Source organism: Danio aesculapii, chromosome 12 (genome assembly GCF_903798145.1).
Source record: "Danio aesculapii chromosome 12, fDanAes4.1, whole genome shotgun sequence".
Classification (NCBI taxonomy): Eukaryota; Metazoa; Chordata; class Actinopteri; order Cypriniformes; family Danionidae; genus Danio; species Danio aesculapii.
Window position 1 is genome coordinate 18,449,100 of NC_079446.1, and position 19,630 is coordinate 18,468,729.

The window sequence follows — 19,630 nt, forward strand, 5'->3', positions numbered from 1 at the left end:
TAGTATTAAATGACAAATATTTGTATGCTGAACACGTTTGTAAACAGAGGTGTTGACCACGGAAAATGGGCAGCTCCCAAGCAACCGCTATTGCAAGTGACTATAGGAAATCCTCACGATAGCCTGTCGTGCATACTTGCATAATTTTCTTTTCACGTGTTAGGGGGAGTGGAGACAGAGGTAAACAGGTTCACAGCTCGCACGCTTAAACACGTTGAAGTGCCGTGGCCGTGATGTTCCTACAGCTGCAGAGTGCAGACTTGTTCCCTGGTGGAAGCCGCAGGATGATAACGAACGTGCTGTACCAACCCAAATAAACGAATGTCGAAAGAGTTGAAAGGAGAATGATTGGACGTTGTTTGTGGTTGTTTTATGAAATGGTAAGTACCTCGATTTACCGCTATATGTTACTTTTTTGTTGTTGTTGTTGTTGACATCTGGTTTCAACAAGTGAATGCACGTGGGTACTTGCCGGAGAAAAACAACAGAACTGTTTTTAACTTTTTTCTGCTACATCATCGTATTAATAATAATAAATTGTTAAACCATTTAGTAAAACTAATGGTTTCTCTTATTCTGGCGAAGTAATTTTATTGTAAACTACATGTAACTGATTATTAGAAGACTGCTTAATATCTGCGCTATTTATTTTGATGGTCCCCCAAAAGACGTCCAACTGACCATAAGTAACTTTGCAACTGTTAATTTACACTATTTCCCTAAACGTCTGCCAATCATAATCTGAAATCATATCGTTGCTAAGTGTATTAAATCATTTAAGATTTGATGGAGTCCTTTAGAGACAAACCATTCCTTTTATTATTTGTTAAAAATGCTGTTTAGTCACCCTCCAGTAGTTATAAAACAAAAGAACAAAAAAAAAAAAAAGAAGATATTTTGAAAAACCTGTAGCCTTAGTAGGAAAAACAAATGTTATGGTAGTCAATGGTTACAGGTTCCCTGTTTATTTATTTAATTATTTTTTAAACATCTTTTGAGTCCAACTGGAGAAAGAAGCTCAAACAGGTTTGGAACAAGTGTAGGGAGAGTAAATGATGACAGAATTTGTATAATTTTTTTTATGTAGTTTTTGCAATTGTCTTTGACTATTTTATAATTAGGCAAATTTGCAAATTTTTCTACAATGCTATGCCCCCCTGCAGTATTGGTTGTTTAGATAACATTTAAATGCACCAAAGCAGTTTTTTTTTTTTTTTTTAACTTGTCCTAGCATGTGAGTGGACTTGCATGTCAAAGATTAGATTTAAAACACTTTTACATGCATGATTTGATAAATACTGACAAGGCATATTTTGAACAGAAGGAGAAATAAATAATCCTGGAAATCAACAGCTGGCTCAATTAGACAAGCCTAACTTCAAAGAAATCTATTTAGTGGATGTATTTTTTTTATGCTGGCATGAAACAATGTGCAACTGGGACTGTTCCCACAGTGGGCTGATATATAGATTAGAAGACTCATAAACTGCAGGTTCAGTTGCATAATAGGGGAGAAAACAGCATCGTCTTATCCTGAAAGTGTACATTGTGTACAACATTACAAAATTTTCCTGATTGTTAACATCCAAGATGCTCTGTCTAATGCAACTGAATGAGGCTGAACTATTTGTCTAAACACCATTTTATATAATCCCAACTTTTCCAGCTGATAAATTAGATTCTTCTCCGGTGAAACACGTAAATTATTCTTTTACAAATGCTCGCCTTGGCCCGACTCTGCTATGTACATCCACACAACAATTGAATACATAATCAGTCATGTGATATATGCATTTTGGGAAGATCAAGTATGACATAGGCAGCAAGAACCACCTCAATGTTTAAAAAAATTGGTCAGAGGACTGTCTAAAACGGTTATATTTGAATATTAGTATTTGTATCAGTCAATTTGGCTATGAAAACTAGATGTTTTGAATAATAAACAATGTTAAAAATCATTTCAAAGAACAGCTCGACTTTCTAATCTCTCAAACTGTTCAGAGAGGTCATGAAGTTGGTCTGCAGGGTCTCAAGTTAATATAGCAACCTGTCAGTTAGAAAGTGTTTTTTTCTCTCACTTCCCGGGAAAGCAGTTCAGCATCAGTTCACATTTCACTGTGAATCATCTGTAAAATCAAACCTAGAACATGTTACAGTACAGAAAACCCAGAATCACCCATACTGCATGTTAATCATTTTAGCTGAGCTTGTTATTTATTCCTGCCTGTGTTCTGCTGTGTGTGTCATCTTGCGCTTAGAAAAGTCACTGAGTGGGCCCCACACCTGCAGAACGAGTTCCATGCCTGGTGAGTGTGGCAGCAGAGAGGTTCAACGTGAGTTTGAGAACGAGAGATTTGGAGTTTGATGGCCATAAAAGTGGTGGGAAGGACAGACTACATGGCTCAGGAAAAGAAGAAAGGAGGGGTCCTTCCTCCGGATGGAGGGTGGGGATGGATGATCGTGGCTGGCTGCTTTCTAGTAACTGTTTGCACACGAGCTGTAACAAGGTAAGCTTTTTTGGTGACCATATGTTGCTGTTCATACCTGCGTAACTAGATCAGCTTTAACACTTTAACTGTAACAGTAAGAAATATTGTAAAACTTTCTGACACAACACTTTGTTTGTAATGATGCTTTAATGAAGGTTCATTTTGCAGTTACAATTACACTATTAAACATAAGGTTTTTATCCACCTGTTGTTGTTTTTTTATGGTAACCAACGGAGAATAATCTCTCTGTTAAATACTAGTTTTAGTTTTTTTCAAATAGATTTTAAATCAAACTCAACAACAAAATAACAGTCTCATAAACTCTCTGTTGTTTAAATGCCTGGAAATGTTATTCAGATCTGTTAACCTGTCAGATAATGCATACTTTTGTACAGTACAGTACATGAGGCATAACAGAACGCTATATTTAGTTCATTCCATGCTGAGAATTACCTAGAAGGAGTCATTGGTTCACAAAGTGACAAGTGCTATCTGCCATTTCTACTGCAGCTTTGAGGTCAGGTTACATTTGACAGACTTGTAAACAACATTTTAGACCTTTACATAGAAAGTTGGTGTTGCTTTTACATCTCCTTGAACTGCTCTGACTGAATTAACTTTATAGATTTGCCTGTTTATTCTGTAATCATTTATTTTCTGAAGTTGTTCTTGTATGACACGTACATTATATATTTGCATACTGCAAGAGGTAAAATATTCTGTTTTGAACAAGCTGTTCCATTAAGCAATATTTGCCTTTCTCCCAAGGCATTGACTGTGCCTTACTGACAATGCTGTTTAAGCCCTTTAATTGTAGGGTTGTTCAATTTAGATGTGCAGGTACATCAAGTGACATGTAAAAATGTGAAATGTGAGAACCTGAGGAACAGGTTTACGCAGATGAAATTGCAAGCGAGTTGGTGAGAACAAAACAGTTCATCTGACCTCTCACCTCTGAAACAAACACTCTTTTGACCGTTTCTTGGAGGTCTGTCTGAGATAAGTGGTAATTATCAACCTAAGGAGTACCAGATGATGAAACACTTGTTAAGCTTAAAAGGCAGCTTGTGGTCTTTGGATGGACAGTGTGCCTTTTTAACCCCTTCTTTATCTTATGGAGATTTTCTTTGCTCTTAACCCCTTCAAAAGTCCTTATCCATGTATGTGTGTGTAATTCAAGTCCTAGTGTAAGATTTTACCATTTGAGTCTGCAACTTGGCTATAGCTCATCGCTGTCTTTGTAGAGCGGTTAACTGAAGGACGTCTCCTTCTTTAATGGCTGATGGCCAGACACGTCGGTCTCAGTGGTGGAAGACGTGAGAGTTGCTGGCTGTCATACCCACACTGAGTGCTCTGACCTGAATGACCTCCAGTTTTGTTTGTTCAGGTGCAGAACAGACACTGCAGAGGTTTGTGCCTCATTACCCCATCATAGGCTTTCATGTCCAAACACCCACAATCTGCATGGCTTTTCATTGTTACCAGCTGTAAATGACACTGGATTTAAAAGCATGTTGTTACTGGGAATTGTCACAAATTGCTGTAAATGTTGTTCTTTGTACAAAAGTAACAACTGTAGCAAACTTAAGTTAAGTAGCATGTGAAAATAGAACAATTAAAGGGCGCCTATTCGCAGTGGTGGATAGAGTACTAAAAAAATCATACTCAAGGAAAAGTACCATTACTTGCCTAAAAATGTAGTGCAAGTAGAGTAAAAGTATCTGTTGTAAATATTACTCAAAGTATGAGTAAAAAGTAGACCTTTCAAAAGTACTTTTGAGTAGTGAGTTTTACGCTGTAAAAAGCTTATGCGTTTACAAATAATTTGTGTACAGTATGTGTGTGTAAACGTAACATTCTGTAGTGAATCCAGTTACTGCCCAGCAGGCACACAACATCATGAGATGTTAATATTAGGTTAGATTTAGGTTGTGATGTCAGGTGACCAAAATTCATGGTCTAGCCTGTCTACGGACAACGTTATTGTGACATTCAATAACAACGTCAAATGATGCTGATATTTGGTTGATTTTAGGTTCTTAGAAAAGGACCAAAATCCAACGTTGAGCCAACATCTTAAACCAACATCATATTGATGTCATTTATGTCAATACTGACATTTATTCTTCAGGTATGGCAACTAAAATCCAACAACTGATAGACGTCATAGCAGTAACGTCCACACAACGTCAAACTGTAACATTAGACATCAGACCTTGGCCTGACATTGTTCTGGCGTCAACCCGATTTTAATTTCCAAAAAAATTCAACACCCATGACGTTAGGGTAAAAAAGTCAATCTCAATGTCTTGCGCCTGCCGGGCCATTTTGGCCATCATACAGTAAACATCCATAATGGACTGATTTGCTCTACAGTGTTTGGACTCTTAGTAGTGATTATTAAACCACACTGAACTGAGCTAAACTGAACCAAACTTAAACACTGAAAACTGAACTGACACGGATTCAATTTACTAAGATCTTTTATGCGAAGCTGCTTTGACAAATCTACATTGTAAAAGCGCTATACAAATCAAGTTGAATTGAATTGAATTGAATAATCTTCTCATCAGTGACATGCATCTAAACAGTCTCTGGGTCATCGCGTATAAAGATTTTGGACATCTTCTTGGACACTTTTAATGCTTCCAAACAGTTTGCTGCATTATAAATCTCCCATGTCTTGAGGTAGTTCATTATGATGCGATTTGCCTTCTACGTGCGATTTTATAAAACCTTTAATCACAGGACTGATTTTTCTAATCCCCATAGACAAGAAAAAAATAAAGTAGTGACTGCTGGTTTAAGGAAAGTATTGGAGTAAAAGTACAGATACTGCACTGAAAATGTACTCAAGGGGAAGTAAAAGTACACATTTTTAAAAAACTACTTAGTAAATACAATTCCTTAGGAAAAACTACTCAATTACAGTAATTTGAGTATTTGTAATTAGTTACTTTACACCAGTGCCTAGCTGGCAAAATGAATTTTTGAATGATGTTTGGACAGAAATGTTTGTAGGTATAGCATAGTAGCTGAGAGCAGGTTGGGTGGTGTAGGACTGGTGGGGTTATATATAGTAAATAGTGGAAAAAAGAATATTCAAATGTCAAAAACAGGTATATATTATATTGTTAGACTTAGAATCCCAAATCAGAAAAAAGTTGGAACAGTATAGAAAACGCAAATAAAAAAAGAAAGTATTGATTTCTATATTTACTTTGACTTGTATTTCATTGCAGATAAAATTACCACAGCATATTTAATTTTTTGTCCGGTCAACTTCGTTTTACTTGTAAATATAAATCTTTTCCTGTCATTAAGACCTGCAATGCATTCCAAAAAAGTTGTGACAGAAGCAATTTAGGACTAGTAATCAGGTAAATTGGTTAAATAATGATGTGATTTGAAATGGTGATGTCAACAGCTGATTGTAATATGATTTGGTACAATAGAAGCATCTAAGAATGGTTTAGTAATTTAGGTGCAAAGATGGGCTGAGGACCACCAGTTTGCCAACATATACGTGAGGCATGGTATGGGGTTATGTCAGTGCCCTTGGCAAAGGTAACTTGCACTTCTGTGAAGGCACTAATAATGCTGATTGAGATTTTGGAGGACAATATGCTTTTTTTAATGGACGCCCCTGCATACTTCAACAAGACAATGCAAAACCACATTCTGTACACATTAAAAAGTCCTGGCTGCGGAGGAAGAGGATACAGGTACCCGACCTATAGAGAATGTGGGGAGCATTTTGAAGTGCAAAATGCGACAACAAAGACCCAGTACCCCACCTTAAGACTTGTGTGGAAGAATGGGACAAAATTTCACCTAAAACACTTCATCATTTGGTGTCTTCAGTCCTTAAATGTCTTTTAAGTCTTGTGAAAAGGAATAGCAACATTACAAAGTGGTAAATGCTTTACTGTTCCAAATATTTTTGAAATGTGTTGGAATACGTGTTTATTTAAAAACAAAAAATCATGAGGAACACATTAAATAATGTTCGTTGTATTAGCTGAAATGAAAGTCAGGTTTATTTAGAAATCACTACTTTCTTTTGTTGTGTTTTTAATTGCACAGCAGATTCTGGTATTGTTATAAAAATGTAAGTAGTGACTTGATACTTTGACAACACTTCTTGTATGTATCTGTCTGTTCAGAATAGTGTTGTTGTTTTCTCTTTTCCAGATGCATCTCCATATTCTTTGTCGAGTTTCAGATGCATTTTGTGAAAGACTACTCTGGGACAGCATGGATTCATTCATTAGTGGACTGCACAACCATGCTCTGTGGTAAGTAATAATCATACTGGTCTCTAAATCCAATAGAAATCAGCACGTCACAGTCATCGTTATTGGCTGGTCTTAAAAAGGTTTTCAATTTTAAGAATTCAATTTCAAATTCACATTTCTAGATTGACCACTAGTTTGGTTTAGGCAATCTTTTTGTCCAACTGCGACAATAATGTTACATAAGACACTAAAAAAAGGCTTGCAGGCTGTGGGAGGCTCAAAACTCTAAGTCAGCAACACACAGCGAACATCTTGAGAGGACACGCCAGTGTCGCAAGCTTGACCCAAAAAAACAGAACTGTTTGCTTTCCTTACACCCAGTGCTGTCTGCTATTGACAGTACAGCAATCTTAAGAATTACATTGCTCAGGTAAACAATAGATGTGTAAGATTTGCAGTTATTACATAAAACTTTGCAATATTGTGTTTGGTCTTTCATCACATTGCATTCCATGTGTTCAAGACTACAAATCTGTGGAAATTAGCATCTAATAAAATGGAATTGTTACAACTGTGACACTTTTTATAAAATTTTTTAAATCATTATTATTTTATTGACTATTATGGGTTGTTAATAAATTAGTTAGACAAAATGATCTGACAAAATTATTTTGTCCTTGGAAGAATATTCTGTGCAGTAATAGTAACCAATTATATGAGTGAATGATTTAGGATTTATTAGAGAATTTCTGTTGTGTGTAAATGTAGTTTATATTTTTTTGCTGCACAATAAATGTATCCAGCTGAAGAATTAGAAAATGTGATGTATCCATCCAGTATTCTATATATATATATATATATATATATATATATATATATATATATATATATACGTAATATAATAATACAGTTCTCAGTTTTAACAAATTTATTTTCAGCAGCTTGGTCTTTAGTGTCACATAAAATATTTAAAAAAATTTAAATCATGACACTAAATGTGACTTTTGTTCAGTATTCCATGAACAGATACATCATTAAAATATTAAAATTTGATTAACTAAATGCATACCATCCTGCATAAAAATATAAATATATTAAATCTGACATGCTAAATAGGACTACTGATTTTAGTTTTCTTTCCATATGTTTTAGTTTGACTTACGCAACACCCATGTTCATTCTCGTGTTACTTTTGCAGCCCCACTCGGAAGTCTGATCGGGAATCAGTTGTCATGCCGTGTAGCTGTAATACTAGGAGGATTCCTGGCCTCCGTAGGACTAGTACTCAGCTCCTTTGCCACCAGTCTAGAATATCTTTACGCTACATTGGGCCTGTTAACTGGTAAGCACCCTAAGATTAAAACACTGACCTACAGACCCATATTCCACATTTAGTCTCCAGCAAGCTCAGCGTGTGTGTGTGTTTTTTTTCCTCTTGTTTTATAGGGCTTGGCTTCGCTCTTTGCTATACTCCAGCTATTGCCATGGTCGGTATCTATTTCTGTGAGAGGAAAGCCTTGGCTTATGGCATTGCCATGTCTGGAAGTGGCATTGGGACCTTCATCCTGGCCCCAGTAGTGCAGCTGCTAATCGAACACTACTCATGGCGAGGGGCCCTTCTCATTTTAGGGGGGTTTGTGTTGAACCTGTGTGTGTGTGGAGCTCTGTTACGGCCTATCATTCTAAAAGAAGAGGAAGCCTGTCCTCTTCCAGTGGACTCAGAGTGCGGGTACAGTGTTAAGCCTTCAACACTGAATGGTGGTCCTACAAGGAGTGCTGCGAGTGATGCTAAACAACGGTGCTTTCAGTCCTTGCAGGAATACCACTTCCTGCTCATGCCTGACTTCCTGGTACTTGCAGGCTCCTTCCTACTGCTGGCCAGTGGGTGTAGTCTGCCGTTTGTGTACCTAGTTCCATATGCACTGGATGTTGGTGTTGGTCATCAACATGCTGCCTTCCTCATGTCCATACTAGGCGTTATTGACATTGTTGGCAACATCACATTTGGCTGGCTCACTGACAGGAGGTATGTTGTTTTGTGCCGTCTGTTAGTATTGCATTACGGTTGGAAAAAGAGTGATCATTTACTGTCTGAACAACATGTTTTTTTTGTCGTTGTTGTTCAAGTTAGGGGGAGTTGTAAGCACAGACCTTGTAATCCAATAAACAGCTGGGTTGTTTTTGACAATTTAATAAGTTGAATATATCTGTTGTAAGATGAGCATAGGAATTCATTTAAATATTTCTGTCATAAAGTAAATGCCAATGTAGTACAATTATTCTTTTACCATAATCACAATATACATACATACAGTTTAAGACAAAATGATTATCCCTCCCATGAAATTTTCATTCTTTATTAAATATTTCACACATGATGTTCACACATAACAGGCCAAGGACATTTCGTCACTTTAGAATTATAAGGTTCTATCTGACATATTAAATGACAACTTATTTACATTATGGTTAGAGATAGATTACAGATACATTACATTACAGATAGAACCTTATAATTCCAAGGTGACTATTTTCTATAATGTTTTTTCGTCTTGAGAAAGTCATTTAGTTTGGCTGGAATAAAAAGCTGTTCTTTTATTTTATTTATTAATTAATTTATTTTTTTAGTATATTATAAGATAAATAGAAAAGTATTATGGGCAAAGACTAAAGAAATTAGTTAATAAAACTATTGGGTTTTTAAAAATGTGTTGAATTATCTCTCCATTATACAACACAACACGAGGGAAATATTTTTAATTCAAATTTCATAGGAGGGCTAGTCATTTTAATAAAACTATATGGTCATCTTGGTCAGTACTCTCTGGAAGAAAGGAATTTTGTTAATCTAAGTGGGACTTTCCAGGAACACTAAAGGATAAATAAATAAAAATTATGTCAGCAAGTCTTTTATAAAAACTGCGTGTAAAATGCCATGTGGTGCAATTTCTCAAAAACCTAATATTTATTAATATATCAAAAAATCTTTAATGTTTAAAAGTTTGAATGTATTCAAGAAAAGAATGAAATCTTAATGAATGTTTTTATTTGAAAATGTGGTTCTAAAAGGATTCAAATATTGATCTGTGGATTTCAGCACAACATTTTTACAGTAAAAACAAAATGAATAACAAATAACAATGACAACTGATGATAAACTGGGGACTTATTAACCAAAAAGATCGACCTGGGGTGGGGGGGTGGGATTTATTCCTTTTAAAAAAGAAAAGTTTTCAAACTTATACCATTGTGAAGTACATATTAAATTAATATTTTAGGAATTTTAAAGATTTGTTCTTTGTACATCATTGACCCAGCTGTCAGTTTAAACTTAAACTTTAAAAGAGTATGCATCATGTTTGTTTTTTCTTTGCCTAATGATTGATATACAGAGGTCAAAAGATTATAGAAGTGCTTAGGTCTAAGAAAAATAAAGAATATCAATACTATGCTTCTGATCATGCTGACTAAGGCTTTCCGATCTCTCTTCCAGGTGTCTAAAAAAGTACAGGAATATATGCTACATGTTTGCTGTGGGAATGGAGGGACTGTGTTGTCTTTTTATCCCCCTCTTACGCACATTTGTTTGGCTGGTACCCTTCTCTGTGCTTTATGGGTACTTTGATGGAGCCTATGTTGCCCTTATTCCAGTGGTAACATCAGATGTTGTAGGGAGACAATACCTCTCTTCAGCTCTTGGGGTTGTGTACTTTCTCCATGCTCTTCCCTATCTAGTCAGCCCACCCATTGGAGGTAAGAGTCTCAAATGATTTTATTTTCATCAGTTCAAACTTTATATAAAGTAAATGTTCACATCTATTTATTAGTCACAATACAGCACTGTATACACATTTTTATATTTGCATTGCAGGCAACTTTAGTGTTTAATCCTGTCCTTTCTTTAGTGTTTAATCCCATCTACTGGAGTGACAACTGCATTCTGTTACTAAATTAAAGCCACAAGCCAAAGTCATTAATACAGTTGTGTTCATACTAGGGCTGTCAATTTAACATGTTAATAAGGAAAATGTTACATGTAATTTGTGTGCAGTTAATGTACATTCCTTGACTTTAGACCTGCATCAGTTCTTGAATTCAATTCTTGAAATAAATTAGTCAGATTGTTGAATACAGGGTTCATACGGTCATGGAAAACCTGGAAAAGTCATGGAATTTTGACATGGCATTTTCCAGGCCTGCAAAAGTTTTGGAAAAACCAAAAAACCCTCAAAGTTTTGGAAAAGTCATAGAAATTAGTTTAACAAATATCCATATACTTGAAATAGAATATTGGAAAAATCTGACATTATGGTATTTTGTATTTCTGTGCTATATATTGCTATAAATCAAATATAGTAAAGATAAAAGTGAATTATAGTTTTCAGGTATTCGCTATTCAGGTACAGATATTGAATAATCAACAGTGCATAGTCTTCATTGTATATTATGCAATCTTTATTAAAGTTACAAAAAATTTCTTGTAGCCGGATGTTTTAAAATTTAAAATGTTCACACAGTCACAGGCCTTAAAGGGACAGTTTACTTAAAGATTAGAATGTTTTCACGGCAATTTTTGCATGAACTACAGTATCTCTTTAAAAATGCACGCAGATGATAAACTTTTTCTCCATTATGATTAAACACTATATTAAACTCTAATCCCAAATTTGCATATCCTGCGATGTGACTATTGCGGATGCACACATTGCGATATTGCTGAAACGATATATTGTGCAGCCCTAACTTGGCCAAAAATCTACTCTCACATTGTTAGTGCTGTGTAAGCATTATCAAAATCAATTTTACATAGATATAAAAACAAATTTAAACATTGTTCTACGATATGCTGTAATAAATTTAAACGTCTTTGTTTTTCTTATTATGTACCATGTATATGTAGACATTAGATAAAACATTATGTCATGAAAATGTACTTGAAAGTTCTGGAAAAGTCTTGGAAAAGTCATGGAATTTCAGTAGTAAAAATGTGTATGAACCCCGTAAATAACATGATACACAAAAGCAATTTACTGCAAGATGAAGCCTACAGTATAAATGCAGTTATATGCTCCTAAAATTCAAGATATTATGGCAATAAATGCCCTCTATGAGGTTTTTGTCACATATTTATATAATATATTAAATGCACAATATGTACTATTATCTTAAATAAAATATCCCAAAACTACTAGAACAGTGATATATTTTGCTGACTTATGTAGTAACATTATTATAACAAATGTTTAGAGAAATGGTGATATCCAGAGAAATAGACAATTTTAACTAGAAAACAGGCTAACACACTTTAACATGTTCTGTCTTTCAATAAACTGCACAGAGCAGCATTTTAACATAACCAAAATATATTTAGTATGATAAAACAGCACTGCTTCTTCCCCAAGTTATTATGACTGATGGAAGTGATGCACTGTGCTATAATAAAAGCTCCTCTGCTTTTGTGCCGTGCTCGTCCCTCATCAGAAATTGCTTCAGCAGTTTAATTTTTCTTCGATGGTTTTCAGCCTTACTCAGCTTTAGACTACCATGATAATAAGGCCCAATCCCAATTCTACCCCCTTAGTGCTTCTCCTTGAACCCCTTCTACCCCTCATTTTGCGCGTTCACGTGAAAATAAAAGCTAAAATAAAAAACGCTAAATTTCGCTGTAATCTATAATCCACAATATTAACTCCTGTATAGCAGTCCCACAACATTCTGACACTCGAATACCCTGTCAGATAAGTCTAGTGGCTGGGAATGACCTTTTTACAGTGTCTGCTATAATGTTAATGTTGTTTTCTTGTGTTTACATAGATGAATATGGCCACTGTGAAAAAGCACAGTAAAGTTACGATTTTATTCCCACATTAGATCGTTATAATAACATGATATATGCCTTCAGTGATTTCCTGAAGATAAATACCAAAAAATAACACCACTGGAATAACTTCAGCAGTCACGATCGTCTGATCTCATATGAGGCAAGAGATTGCGATGGCATGTGATGACGTGTGCAGGTGTTGTAGTGCTGTCCCATTTCTTAGGGGTAAATTCTGAAGCCCTTCCCCTTCACACTCTGGGATTGGGCCTAAGTTTTGAATATCACACGAGTAACAAATGCGGTATTGTATGAGGCTTTTTACTTCATTTAACATTTTAATGAAATAAATTTAATTATGCACTGTCACCTCAAATCAAGAAGGTCGCTGTTTCGGAGGCAGGAGGCATTTCTGTTTGAAGTTTGCATTTTCTCCCTTTGTTCATGTGGATTTCATACAGGTGCTCAAGTTTCCCCCACAGTCCAAAGATATGTAGTAAAATGGATTGTGTATGTATGTGTGTGTGTGTGAGAATGAGAGAGTGCTGTGTAAGGCTGGATGGGCATCCATTGCATAAAACCTGAATATGTGGTGACCCCTGATAACACAGGAATTAAGCTGAAGGATAGTGAGTGGAGAAAAAAATTAATACATCATTCAGAATCTTAAAATGCTCAGTAAGACATTTAATGCCACCTAGTAGCAGGTTTGGTTTGTTATTTAGAGCCTCATTTCATTAAATAATCCATATTAATAAAAAAAGGGTTAGTTTCCTCGAATGTATCAATTCTGTCATCATTTACTCCACTTTCACGTTTCAAACCTGTGTGATTCGGTATAAAACAAAAAACATGGCTATTGTAACCTAAAAGTTTGTATGTAATGAATTCTGTGTTGATTTTGTCAAACCAAATTTTTGTAATGTCAGTAAGCCTTTACATTTAACAGTGATGACGAAATTTCCTTTAATGCATTTATGCTTTTAATTAATAATCAAATAGTCTAAAAAACATTTAATTGATTGACAGGCATTGATCTCACACATGTTATTTATTTGTGAGAGTGACAACCACATTCCATAACTGTTCACGTTTGTAACTTTTCAGCTAGTTTTTCCTGTTTCACCACACTGTGCAAGAGAGCCACACTTCACATTCACATCTGTTCTGGTATTTCAGTAACTTATAGGGCTTCTGTTTAATGTTATACGTCTAATGTGCATGGCGTAAAAGCACCAACGGCATATCCGAATCCATATTCGCTATTTTAAGAATGGAAAAGTGGTCTGTGTGCTAGGCACATGGTCTAAAAAGGGTTTTCCTTATTTTCTTAATGAATTATGGGTGTGTTTTGGGCATAATGTGTATTAAACCAATCAGAGTCTCATCTCCCTTTCCATTTAAGAGTTAGTTGTGTTGCACCATGGCGCATTAGTTATTTACATGGTCGACTTTGTAAGTGGAAAAACTGAATGCCTCACTAGCGATAAAATGGTTAAAGACCATCTGTGCCAGGGTAAAGACTATCTTGGCCTCTTCCATTTGACCATGGATTCGGGAAATAGTGGTGGGCGCACTCTATTAAAGACATACATTACATATTTAATTTCGTAGATTTATTTCAAAACTATTTCTTTATTCAGTTCTAATTTCCAGCAATTTCCAGCATTTCCAAAAAATGAACAATAATAACAAAGTATATATATATAAGTGAGTTATATACAAACACACTTCCTAATCCTATGCCCCATTTGGTGATGCATATATCTCAGAAACAGGTGGACAAATCTAAACATAATAAGTATAAAAGTTAAAATAAAATTAAATATGCATATAATAAATAATACTAAACAAATGTAAATCGTCATGAATAGCCTGACTACAACAAAGCCCCATGAGGTGAAGAAGGTGGACATTTTTTATATTTATTCATTTATTCACTAATTTTCTTTTCGGCTTAGTCCCTTTATTAATCTGGGGTCGCCACAGCGGAATGAACCGCCAACTTATCTAGCACGTGTTTTATGCAGCAGATGCCCTTCCAGCCACAACCCATCATTGGGAAACACACACACTCTCATTCACACACATACTGTACACTACGAACAATTTAATCTTTGGACTTGTGGGGGAAACCGAACCACCCGGAGGAAACCCACACGAACACGGGGAAAACATGCAAACTCAGAAATGCCAACTGACCCAGCTGAGGCTCGAACAAGCGACCTTCTTGCTGTGAGGCAACATCGCTACTCACTGCGCCACCACGCCGCACATTTTTATATTTATGTAGACTATTATATAAAATATAAAATAACTTTCATTTTTAAAGCTATTTGTAATAATAATAATCACAATTTCTTACATTTATATAGCGCTTTTCTGGACACTCAAAGCGCTTTAAACATTTTTGGGGGAATCTCCTCATCCACCACCAGTGTGCAGCATCCACTTGGATGACACGACGGCAGCCATATTGCACCAGACCACACACCTGCTGATTGGTAGAGGAGACAGAGTAAATTAATTATGATATGGGGATGGTTTGGAGGCTATGATGGACAGGTTAAATCCCTATTCTCTTTCAAAGGACATCCTGGGATTTTTAACGACCACAGAGAGTGCCCATCCCACACAGACCACAGATTAAGCACCCCTGCTGGTCTCACTCACATCACTTCTGGCAGCAATCTAGCTTTCCCATGTGGTCTCCCATCAAGGTACTGACTAGGCGCAGCTCTGCTTAGCTTCAGTGGGCGACCATGCGAGAGTTGCAGAGAGCTAGCTGCCGACCTCAGTGTGTATTAAGCAATGCGTACACAATTTTGGTCCCACATATGTACATAACACTAACACATTCTTTAAATGACAAATAAAAACCCTGTGCTGTGGACTTTAGAGCAGCTTTTAGTTGGTCAATGGCGTAGTCTACTTCAGTTTCAGTTCAGTCTCAAAAAAACAACACACACACACACACCTCCTTTTCAGACCAGCACACCTTTGAGCACACAAATGGTGTAAATGCATTTGCTATTTAAACAATATGGCACAAAATGTGAAAATCATACCTGTGCTGAAACTGTTCTGCATCTAGTGCCTCATTGCACCAGGTGTATGATAGGGCCCAAAGAGATGCAGATATGAGCCAGTGTCCAGTTATTGTTTTCACCACAGCTGTTCCGATCAGTTTTGTGGTCTGAGCAAGACATACAGTAGATGCTTCACTTTTTACTGAGGTATAAAAGTTTCCATTTCCAATTTTGATTTTGAACTGTTGTGTCAGATGTGATGTAACTTTGCTGTTTTGAAGGTCACAATTATTGGTATTTACAATAGTCACTGTCTCTGTATCAGAGTGTGCATTGCCGATAGAGTCAGTTGCAAAACAAGCAAGCGTATTGTGTATTGCCTATAGCAGTGTTTCCCTACCCTGTTCCTGAAGGCACATCAACAGTACACATTTTCAACCTCTCCCTAATCAAACACACCTGAATCAACTTATCATAACATCAGAAGTGACTCCAACACCTGAAGTTAATGGGTCAGAAAAGGGAGACATCCAAAATATGTACTGTTGGTGTGCCTCCAGGAACAGGGTTGGGAAACACTGGCCTATAGTAAATACACACCCTTGCCTGCCACATTTTATATATTTTATATATTTATTTTTTGGTGCACAGAATTGTTCTTGGAGCTTCATATGATTGCAGTTGAACCACCGAAGTCACGTGGAATGTTTTGACAATATAACCTCTTATTATTATAACTAAACCTTTAATTCACCCTTCCGCAATGAAAGTTCTTAAAATATAATGGTAAGGTTTGCTGTAAAACAAAACATTAACTAAGGGATCATGTATTTTCAGCCTTTTGTTATGGCAGAGTAATCTCAGCCTGAAGGGGTTATTGTGCGATAACTGGCTGGATGCACATTATCCCACTTACTACTAGTCTACTTCTTATATATGTAAAGAATGGACAGAAAATATTGTTTACCGAACACAAAACTTCATTGAAGAAAGTTGCATCTTTGTTAGAAAGGTACAATCATATCACTTAATTACAACCATACCACTGATTTCCTTTTTTGTTTTACATGGATTTTTCACTAAAATTATCATTAGGATAAGGAATACTGATTTACAGTGGTGTAAAGTAACAAATTACAAATACTCTAACTACAGTAATTGAGTAGTTTTTCCCCAGGAATTGTAATTTACTAAGTAGTTTTAAAAATGTGTACTTTTACTCTCCCTTAGTAAATTTTTAGTGGGGTCGGTACTTTTACACCACTACTTTCCTTCAACCTGCAGTCACTTCTTTATTTTTTCTTATCTATGAGGATTAGAAAACATCCAACCTAAAATCAACCAAATATCAACGTCTAATGATGTTACAGCTTGAGGTTGTGTGGGCGCTACCACTATGACGTCTATCAGATGTTGGATTTTGGTTGCCATACCTTACAAATAAATGCCAGTATTTGAATATGTCATTGGTTTAAGATGTTGGCTCAATGTTGGATTTTGGTCACTTTCTAACTCGAGCTAAAATCAAGCAAATATCAACGTCATTTGACGTCATTATTGGACATCAAAATAACGTTGTCCTTAGACGCTGGGTAGACATTGAATTTTGGTCGTCTGACGTCACTACCTAACTCTAACCTAATAGCGTCTTATGATGTTGTTTGCCTGCTGAGCAATAACTAAATGCACTACAGAATGTTTACACACATCCACAAATTACATGTAAATATCAGCTTTTTACAGCATAATACTATTCTCGAGTACTTTTGAAAGGTCTACTTTTTACTCATACTTTGACTGATATTTACAACAGATACTTTTACTCTACTTGCACTATATTTTTAGGGAAGTAATGGTGCTTTTACTTAAGTATGATTTGTCAGTACTCTTCCACCACTGCTGATTTAAGATTAAACTGTTTGTAATCTTATAACTCATAACAGAATACAGATGCAAAATGAAAACAGCTGTGTTTGTATGAAACGAGATATCCAGATCCTATAACTAAATACCTGTACACTATCATGTATCATGAGCAGAATCATGTATTCCAGAGTGCTAACAATTAGATGCAGCAGAAAACAATTGACAGAACATACGTTATAAAAGATTAACTGCCTTATTCTTTTCTTTCTTTAGTCTTTTCTTTTTTTTTATTCTTATTCTTTATTCTTCACTTTCGCCAATTATTGAAGGTTTTTTTCCCTCTCCGCTGTCGCCACTGGCTTGCATGGTTCGGGATCTGTAGAGCTGCGCATCGTTGGATTTGCTCTACAGTGTTTTGACTCTCAGTAGTGATTTTAAACCACACTGAACTGAGCTAAACTGAACTGAACTGAACTTAAACACTACAAACTGAACTACACTGTTCCTATTTACTTTGACCTTTTATGTGAAGCTGCTTTGACACAATCTACATTGTAAAAGCGCTACACAAAGGTGAATTGAATTAAATATTTAAATGTGGTTAACAGTCCTGAAACTATACAAAATTCTTTAATAAGTCAAAATGATTTTATGTGGTAAAAGGACAGCATGACCAAGATGCAGCACATGTAAATAAAGTAAAGAATGACCTGAAATGTGTTTTCAAGAAAGGAAAATATTAACCTCATTCGTCACTTCTGTAATGGTCTGCCCTATAGAAATAGTGCATTAAGTGGTTAACTATTAATGTAGAGACACATTATCCAAACAAACTGTTTCCATTTTCACCACATTTAAAATGTATTTTCTTTGAAATGTGTTACCCTTGAAGTAATTATATGACTCCCCCCCCCCCCCCCCCCCCCCCCTTCTCTTTGGGTAGGATGGCTGGTAGACACCACAGGGACTTATACGGCAACATTTTTTCTGAGCGGTTTCGCCCTCATCTCCAGCTCTCTCCTGCTTTTCTCAGTCGCCATCATTCGCCATTGTCAGAGAAGCCAAAAGAAGAACAGCCTGAGCAAAATCCCAAAACTGGTATCATGTGAAGGCAAACAAGTGGACTATTATCCTCCTAAAAGTAAAGACTTGATGTTAATTATACCAGCCACTTCATAGCATTTGGATAGTTTTTTACGTCTAGTTCTAAAGAATTGTATGAATTATTGTTAGTATATATGTAGAGTCAGTAATAAATACTGTTTAATTGCCCATAGAACTGTGTGTATAGAAATGCTCAAGTGCCTTTCTGCTCAAAAGCATTGTATTTCATTTACATTTTAAGCTGTTGTTGACAACAAGAAGTGCATTTATTGTATTTTATTCAGGTCTCGTATAATAATGCATCAGTACTAAGACTTCTTCATGCACATTGTTTATCTTTCTGTGGAATATAGCATTCCAAATATTGGTCATTTTAACTAAGGTTTTTGTGGTTGTATGATATTTTTTGTCAGAAGAGGGCAGTACTGTTTTGTTACAGATTTGTTCCAGTATGACTTCTGTTAAGAGTTTACTAGTTAACAGTTTTTCAGTAATATTTTGGCTGTTTTTATTGTTTATATAAAACAAGCAGATGAGTCAATAATATGAACAATATTGATGATGATGAAAAGTGTTTCCATTATTCTGTCAAATTAGATGGACAGCCCATGCAATCCTATACAAACACAACTAAATCATTCATTACAGACGTTTCATTCATTCATTTTCTTTTTGGCTTAGTCCCTTTATTAATCTGGCGGCAGTGGAATGAACTGCCAACTTATCCAGTATATGTTTTACACGGCGGATGCCTTTCCAGCTGCAACCCATCACTGGGAAACATCCATACATATTCACACACATACGCTACGGTCAATTGTAGCATACACAATTCACCTATAGCGTATGTCTTTGGACTTGTGTGGGAAACCGGACGAAACGCATGTGAACACAGAAGTGCCAACTGACCCAGACGAGGCTCGAACCAGTGAGCTTCTTGTTCTTCATCAGATTTTTACAAAGTAGCTATAAGTGTTTTTGTGTTGGATTTGAATAGATTTAAGCATTTAGAAAGACAATGGCAAGAGATTGAAAAACTCTTTTCCCCACTGTGACAAAGAATTATTATTGTAACATTAATTTAT

The 19,630-nt window shown here is 35.9% G+C and overlaps 1 protein-coding gene across 1 annotated transcript; it reads left to right on the forward strand.

The window, feature by feature from the left end:
• Positions 1-204: 204 nt before the first annotated feature.
• slc16a12b (solute carrier family 16 member 12b) lies at positions 205-19,209 on the forward strand. Its single transcript, XM_056469425.1, has 7 exons — positions 205-380; positions 2,259-2,507; positions 6,685-6,788; positions 7,927-8,070; positions 8,175-8,754; positions 10,222-10,481; positions 18,385-19,209. Exons 2-7 carry the CDS (start codon positions 2,365-2,367, stop codon positions 18,618-18,620), a joined length of 1,467 nt encoding a protein of 488 aa, XP_056325400.1. The 5' UTR covers positions 205-380; positions 2,259-2,364; the 3' UTR covers positions 18,621-19,209.
• Positions 19,210-19,630: the final 421 nt, after the last annotated feature.

Excerpts from the sequence above, each read along its gene's own strand:
- slc16a12b (XM_056469425.1), top strand. The coding sequence starts at position 2,365 with ATGGCCATAAAAGTGGTGGGAAGGACAGACTACATGGCTCAGGAAAAG. Across the intron at positions 8,071-8,174 it reads TACATTGGGCCTGTTAACTG|GGCTTGGCTTCGCTCTTTGC; the intron begins GTAAGCACCCTA and ends CTTGTTTTATAG. Across the intron at positions 8,755-10,221 it reads GGCTGGCTCACTGACAGGAG|GTGTCTAAAAAAGTACAGGA; the intron begins GTATGTTGTTTT and ends TCTCTCTTCCAG.